Consider the following 7,675-nt stretch of genomic DNA (forward strand, 5'->3'; position numbering starts at 1 on the left):
GGCTAGGGGCCAGAGGCGTGTATGACCCTGGGCAGCTTCTGCTTCTTCCCGCGCGTCAGTCTTGCCATCCTCACAATGAGGTTGGCGGCGAGGGGGGAACCCTATGGGGTACAAAAGGGCTGACGCGGGGACCGAAGCCCGGAAATGGGAGTGAAAGAAGGCGCGAAGACAACCCTGGGCGTGGCGGCCTCCGCCGCTAAAGGGTAGCCGCCCAGTCCTCGGAGCCCGCAGGCCCCGCCCCCGCCCAGCAGGCCCCGCCCCGAGATCTAAGTCTCACGGCACCCTCCTCCTACCTCTCTGCAAGCCCCGCCGGCCGCGCGTTCGGACCGAGTATCGTCTGCGCTCCGTGGACGCGCCCTCCGCCCGCCGACCGACAGAACTGCCTGTACCCGCCTGTTCTCCTTGCGGCCCGGTGAGCCCGGCCCCGGCCCGCCCCAGCCCGGCACCCTCAACACCTGCCCTCCTCCCGCTACTCCGGCCGAGGGGACCCACGCGCCGCCTTTAATTTCCCTCCTCGCCTCCCACCGTGTTTTGTATTTTACCGTTTTGTCTTTTTTTTTTTTTTAAATCTCTCTTCTTTCACTCTTTTGCTGTTTTGCCTTTGTTCTTTACCTCTAGCGCTCAAAAGGCTGTAATATAAGCCCTCTCCTCTGCCAGGGTGGGGGTCCTTCAGCGATGATCAGAAGGACCTCTCCCATTCCAGGCGGCTACAGGCCTTCCTAGAGCTCTTTCTGCTGGCAGGAGCTTTGAGCTGCTTGATGCGGCCTCCGCTGGGCCCATTCCAACCTCTCTAACCTCCTCAAGCCCTGCTCTGGGCCCTACTCTCTGAACCATCCTGATGCCCCCCCACCTCACTTCCAGCACCCCCACTCACCAGAGTCGCTGTGTTGTGGGATGCTTCCCCAGAGTACTGAATTACACTAAAGCAGAAATCTCAAAGAGCAATGTGTGATACTAAGAGATCAGACAGGGGAGAGAGGACTTCTGGGTTCATCCCTTCCTCCCATGTGTCTGTCCCTCTCCTCCACTGTGTGAACTTAATTAGCCCCCAGCTGCCTGTGGGAAATGGACCCTGTTCCCTACCCTCACATCCCCCAGGCAAGGACTGAATACGCTAATGTGCCTTGGGCCTTTTCCTTTTGCTGGGTTTGTAGTCCTTTTAAGGCCCATTCCCCTTTCTAAACTCTCCTCCTTTGCTCTACAGGACACATAGTATGACCATTAGATATTTCGTCTACCAACCATTTTCCATGGAAAACCAAAGGGATCAGGCCATGATAGCCACTGGCAGCTTTGAAGAACGGGACATCTTTAGAGAAGCTTGACCTTGAAGACCTCAGCGTGGGACCTAACAAAGCGGGGTAAGAGTCCAGTCTAAAGGAGGAGTCTTCTACTGCCTCAGCCCTGTGGTCTGGGGGCAGGATCAGCAGGATATTAACAAAAATAACTAGCACCACCATCCCAGTAAAGTCACTCTTAGAGTTCACAAAGCACCTTCCTATATCCTTGGTCTTCTTCTGGCCTTTAAACTGACCCTGACAAGCCAAGGATGGTAATCCCCATGTTACAGAGGAGGAACAATGAGGCCCCAGTGGGACAGTGATTAGCTCCAGGAAATCAGCAGCAGAGGAGAACCTAGTGTTCTAAATACATATTGTTGACTCAAGCTTTTGACTACCCTTGAGATTTCGATTAGGAATCAGATGTATGTTTTGGACTGTCCCTAAGACTGCGATAATCAGGTAAAACTGGTTATTTGCTGGTGAGTAATATATGATAAATTCTTTCCAGTTAGACCTTAATCTTCTTAGTAGGGTCTTTAGCACAGGTACCTTTGCTTCCCGTACCTTTGCTTCTGAAGGACCTGACTTATGGCAAACCCAAGGCAATATTCAAAATGGCAACTTAGCCTTTGCACTTGTCGCCAAGATGGGCTGGGTCTTATATTTCTCTGACCCTTACAACACATTGCAACCTAGATCAAGGTCAGGACATGATTGACTCATGTTGTTATCATGTCTCCAATGCCCAGAAGGGATGCCTTTTTTGCCTGAACCTTCTCAGAACTGTCATATTGTCACAAGAGAACTGGGATGTTGGACTTCCTCATGAAAGGCCCTGCCTGGGCCTGGGGCTGAGAGAACAGGAAAGAAATGACCTGGACACCAGTGTAAAGCAAATTGTATAAGCTTTGGAGCCTGCAGACAGGACTCTTACTAAGTTCCCTCACAGGGCTGCTCTGAGAAGTAAGTGAGCTAATAGAATGTGCCAGAGGGATGAGGAAAGGTGTGGAGCACTTCCTGGGGGATGAGAATGTCAGGGCAGGGACTCTGGGGGTTCGGGAACACCTTCATCAACCCCTTCCGCTGCCTGAGTGCAGCCTTCACTGAGCCTCATGTGAGCCAGGCTCCAGGGAAACATGAATAAGGCCAGCAGCCAAGTGGTGAGTAGCTTTTAGATTTCCCGTTTGCCCAGCCACCTGGGATGAGAGGCCCAGGAGGAGGAAGCCTGGTGAACATTTTGCTTCCATCGGTCTGTGTGTTCACTACTGTCACCACATCATTCCTCTGTTGGCCAGCTCTTTCCTCACATCCCCAGCAACAGGGATAGCCAATTAGGTGGGGCTCAGAGTAGCCACTCCTCGTCAAAGTAAACTCAGGGGAGAGAAGCAGGTCACCCTCCCCCACTGGGGTGCTGGGCTCACTTCCTCCCAAGGCAGGGGAGGAGGGTGTTTTTCCAGTTCTGAAAACAAAATGGGGGTTTTGGTTTCCTTCGTCATTCTTTATAGCTCTGACCTGCACTACTTCCCCATCCCCACCTCTCATGAAGACATGGCTCCCCCTGTATTATAGGATGAGAGGAAACTGGCCAGAGAGGGAGTAGTTTTCCTGTGTTTCACAGTAGGCTGGGGGAGGGAGGAAGATACTCTTAGCCCTAAGAACAGCACAGTATCCTTCAAGGCCCAGCTAAATGTTACCTTTGCTAAGTCATTTCTGACTACCCACCCTTTCTTCTCTCACAGTGGAGGTGGATGGTCCCTCCTTTGAATTTTGAGAATATGTTTCTGCAAGCCCCGAATGCAGCTTGAAACACCTGCCCACCCCCAGTGCCAGACAATAAGCCTCCCTCTAGGGTAGATATTGTCTCAGTGAACCAGTGCCTGGCAAAGCGAACTCATTGAAAGAGTGACTCTAGAGAGCCCAAGCTGTGTGTGGGCTGGTGGGCTCTGAGAAAGCCTGAGACCAAATTGAAGGGGCTGAATAGGTCTTGTTCACTCCTTTTCTTCTAGACTTAGACAATTCCAGACTCATAGGAACCTCTTCTGCTTAAGACATTCAGGGCATAATGCCTGTGGGTTTGTACCTTCCCCCCTCATCTGCCTGCCCTCTAGACAGAGCTGCAGAATCAGGAACATGAGCATCAGAGAAATCTGTAGCCCACAGACAAAGGGCTGGGCCAATGCCTGTTTGTGAGGCAGGACAGCTGTGATCCGGATACTCCACGTGGTGAAGGAGAGGACTTCTCAGACAGAAATTACTTCTCCAGCCCCTGTTTGAGTACCTGTGGAGCTCACTCCTATTTGCCCTCGAGGGGCAGCTCTGAGCCCTTGCTTAGGGGGGTGATGCTATCAGAGAAGGTAGGGGTGGGATAGTAAGAGAAGTTCTGGAGGTTCGGCTGCTGATGGACCTTATCTCTCCTTGGCTTAGTCTCCGGCAGAGTTCCTCTGTCTCGTCTTGTTGCTGACAGAAGGTGCCCCCTTCTCCAGTTTTTGTTCATCTCCTGGGAGGTTGCAAGAATCGTCATTATGGTTGGGTTCAAGGCCACAGATGTGCCCCCTACAGCCACTGTGAAGTTCCTGGGGGCAGGCACAGCTGCCTGCATTGCTGACCTCATCACCTTTCCCCTGGATACTGCTAAAGTCCGGCTACAGGTGAGTGAATGAAGCCTGCATTTCTGAGCGTAGCTAGTCCACTCCCTCCCCAGGACACAGACTCTTCAAGGGCCAGTGGGGTTTTGGGCACCATAAATTTTAGAGCACAGGGATGGCAGGAGATGGGGAGGGCAACCACCTGCCTTGGCCTTGCAGATCCAAGGAGAAAGGCAGGGGCCAATGCAGGCTGCGGCCAGTGCCCAGTACCGCGGGGTGCTGGGCACCATCCTGACCATGGTGCGCACCGAGGGCCCCCGCAGCCTCTACAGCGGGCTGGTCGCCGGCCTGCAGCGCCAGATGAGCTTCGCCTCCGTCCGCATCGGCCTCTACGACTCCGTCAAGCAGTTCTACACCAAGGGCTCTGAGCGTGAGTGTGGAGCTGGGCCACAGGCCTCTTGGCCTCTTCTCAGTGATGGTCGATCCTAGTTGTTCCAGCCTCACAGTTCCTTTAGGCCCCAAGACCTCTAGGAGGAATTTCAGATTAAAGGTCCCTGATTCTTCTTATGATTCCCAGGCTGAGTCAGGCTCTGAGCAGGGCATCAGCTCGTGACAGTTTTCACAACCACTTCGGGAGCAGGTGGTATCATCCCTGTGTTCCAGCAGGAGAGGCTGAGGCTTACCTGGGGTGGGGGAGGGGACTCAGCCAAGGGCTCACAGAGAAGAGCCAGGAAACTCCCAGGACTTCTGCTTTCAAGGCCAGTGCTCTTCCATTTCACCTTCTCAGCATGCCACGTTCACCCCCCAGGTTACACTTGTGGAATCCCATGTCATGGAAAAGTAGATGAGGGATGAGAACCCAAGTCCTGTGAATCCCAGTCTGAGAAAGCCTTTCATGTTTGTCAAATGGAAATGATTCTCGGGAATCCCCTGGTGGTCCAGTGGTTAGGGCTTTCACTGCTGGGGCCTGGGTTCAGTCCCTAGTCAGGGAACTAAGATCGCACAAGCTATGCAACGCAGCCAAAAAAAAAAAGTTTCTGATTTCTCAGGGCCGTTTAGCAGGTGAAATGAAGTGAATAGAAATGCTTTATGAAAGAAAATAGCATTAAGTCTCATTTTGTCCTGTTCCTTGCTCTGTCCTAGTGCCCAGCACATAATAGACACTGTATAATGCAAGACATTCTTAGAGCAGAGCTAGCCTGGGTCTTAACAGGGGACAGTGAAGACAGATTTCAGTGATGTGGTTCTGGTGAGGAGAGGTGGACACTAGTGGAAGCCCAGCTGGCCACTGACCCCCATGGCTTTCCGACAGATGCCGGCATCGGGAGTCGCCTCCTGGCAGGCAGCACCACCGGTGCCTTGGCCGTGGCCGTGGCCCAGCCAACGGATGTGGTGAAGGTCCGGTTCCAAGCGCAGGCCCGAGCTGGAGCTGGCCGGAGGTACCAGAGCACTGTTGAGGCCTACAAAACCATTGCCCGAGAGGAGGGGTTTCGGGGACTCTGGAAAGGTGTGTACCAGCTGTTTTCTCTTCCCCGTCTTCCTCTTCCCCTACTCCCTGGTCTCACATAGACACCCTTTCCTCCCGTAGGGACATCTCCCAATGTCGCTCGCAATGCCATTGTCAACTGTGCTGAGCTGGTGACCTACGACCTCATCAAGGACACTCTCCTGAAGGCCCACCTAATGACAGGTGAATTAGGGGAGATGATGCTGAGTCTTACCCTTCCCCCAAAGCAGGAGGTAGTGTGGATCTGCCTGGAGACCACATCCTTCATCCCATTTCCCCTTTGCTTATGCAATGAGTTTCTCTCACTGAATTGAAGCCATGCACCTTGAGGCCCTGAGGCTACATGGGCAAAACGAGTCAGAGGCACTGGGAGAGGTTCCCACTGGAGTCTCTGGGTCTAAAACCACGAGACCGTAGTTATTTCAATCATCTCCTTCTGGAATTATTGGGGGAGGAGTCCTGATGCCTCCTACTCCTCCTTGGCAGACGACCTCCCTTGCCACTTTACTTCTGCCTTCGGGGCGGGCTTCTGCACCACCGTCATCGCCTCCCCTGTCGACGTGGTCAAGACGAGATACATGAACTCTGCCCTGGGCCAGTACAGCAGCGCTGGCCACTGCGCCCTCACCATGCTCCAGAAGGAGGGACCCCAAGCCTTCTACAAAGGGTGAGACTCTGACCTGCCCCTCCCAGTTCTAGGCCTCCTGCCCCCTGTACCTGTCACACAAATGAGAGAGAACCACTGGGACTGAGTGGCAACCACACGCAACAGTTTCTGATCCTGGTCCTGGCATTCTCATACTCTTAACTCCTCCCTCCTGGAGCTGCCATCATGCCTGTTTTATGGGTGTTAGAATGGAGACTCACAGGGGACTGTTGCCCACAGCTCCATTTCTTGGGCCACCCCGACTTCCTGGGAGACAGAACATCTGTCAGGATGCCAGGGCGAATTAGAGACGACCTGTGTTTTCTCACCCTCTAGGTTCATGCCCTCCTTTCTCCGCTTGGGATCCTGGAACGTGGTGATGTTCGTCACCTACGAGCAGCTGAAGAGGGCCCTCATGGCTGCCCGCGCTTCCCGGGAGGCTCCCTTCTGAGCAGCTGCTGACCTGATCAGCGTTGGCTCTGGCTGCAGCCTGGCCCTGCTTCCTTTTCCGTCCTCCCCTTCTCCCCTTCCCTCTCTCCCCATCCCTCTCTTCTGCTCCCTCTCCCACCACCTCCCTTCCCCCTCCCCACGTTCTCACCCCTTAGCTCCCTGTAGCCTCTCACAGTCCAGGTGGACTTGACCCCAGCTGACACTGTGGAGAGCCTGGCATCAGCCAGGATCTCAAGCCCCCAGTCCCCTAGAAAGCCCTCAGCTTGACTCTTCTTCCTGCCCCCGAGCCCAACTAGCACGTCACCCATAAAACAAGCTCAACCTTGGTGTCTCCTCCCTCTCTATCACCACAGATCTTGGTCTACTGGGCCCTTTTGGCACCTGGTGGGCAGGGGAGGAGCCACCTGATTTGGAAAGGGGAGCGGGCTCATCTTCCAGCACTCCACTCTGGGTGGAGGCCATCTGGTCCACCTCTGTCTCCAGACCAGGCCAGGGCTGAGATGGGAAGTGAAGGAGTGGTCTGGAGTCCGCAGTTGCCTGGCTGTCTGGCCAGACCACTTGACCTTTCACTCACCAGCTCCGGGTATTCCAGCACCTGCCTCCAACCCCCTAGTAGGTCTTGGGCCTATTATTCTGCAGAATGAGTGTTCCTGTTTGCCCTCCATCTCTTGTGCTGCTTGGAAGATTTAGAGGAACTTGGGGATCTTGGATGCTCTGACTAATTTTATTCCACTTTACAAATGGGAAACCCACCTCCCCCAAGTCCCAGGCCTAGTAAGGGCAAGTCCATCCTCCACAGTCACCCCCTTAGGAGGCAGCATGGGCTACAGCAGGCTGCAGAGCAGACATCCAGCCTCAGCCTGAGGAGTCTTTCTATTCACCCTCACCCCATGCTAGAGATCCCAGGCAGGTGGTAACAAGCAGAGGTGTCAGCCTCCCTGCCCCTCTTCCTGCTACCTGGCCTCAGTCAGGAAAACAGATGGGCAGAGCTATTCTGTTTCAAGGGTTTGGGGACTCAGGTTCCAGAATCTTGAGACATCTCATGCACAGCTGCTGCTGCTGCTGCTAAGTCACTTCAGTCATGTCCGACTCTGTGCAATCCCATAGACAGCAGCCCACCAGGCTCCCCCGTCCCTGGGATTCTCCAGGCAAGAATACTGGAGTGGGTTGCCATTTCCTTCTCCAATGCATGAAAGTGAAAAGT

General features: G+C 54.1%; 1 protein-coding gene across 1 annotated transcript; it reads left to right on the plus strand.

Moving 5' to 3' along the window:
* The first annotated feature begins 124 nt into the window (after positions 1-124).
* On the plus strand, positions 125-6,800 carry UCP2 (uncoupling protein 2). The gene is made up of 8 exons (XM_027562936.1): positions 125-412; positions 1,205-1,361; positions 3,708-3,931; positions 4,088-4,298; positions 5,181-5,375; positions 5,457-5,558; positions 5,862-6,042; positions 6,358-6,800. The coding sequence occupies exons 3-8, from the start codon at positions 3,806-3,808 to the stop codon at positions 6,470-6,472; spliced, it is 930 nt and encodes a 309-aa protein (XP_027418737.1). The 5' UTR covers positions 125-412; positions 1,205-1,361; positions 3,708-3,805; the 3' UTR covers positions 6,473-6,800.
* Positions 6,801-7,675: the final 875 nt, after the last annotated feature.

This window comes from Bos indicus x Bos taurus, chromosome 15 (genome assembly GCF_003369695.1).
Source record: "Bos indicus x Bos taurus breed Angus x Brahman F1 hybrid chromosome 15, Bos_hybrid_MaternalHap_v2.0, whole genome shotgun sequence".
NCBI classification, from domain to species: Eukaryota; Metazoa; Chordata; class Mammalia; order Artiodactyla; family Bovidae; genus Bos; species Bos indicus x Bos taurus.

Bases quoted from the DNA above. Each gene is read 5' to 3' on its own strand.
- UCP2 (XM_027562936.1), top strand. From the start codon at position 3,806: ATGGTTGGGTTCAAGGCCACAGATGTGCCCCCTACAGCCACTGTGAAG. The intron at 5,559-5,861 runs GTGAATTAGGGG...CCTCCTTGGCAG, and splicing joins GAAGGCCCACCTAATGACAG to ACGACCTCCCTTGCCACTTT. The intron at 6,043-6,357 runs GTGAGACTCTGA...CTCACCCTCTAG, and splicing joins CCCCAAGCCTTCTACAAAGG to GTTCATGCCCTCCTTTCTCC.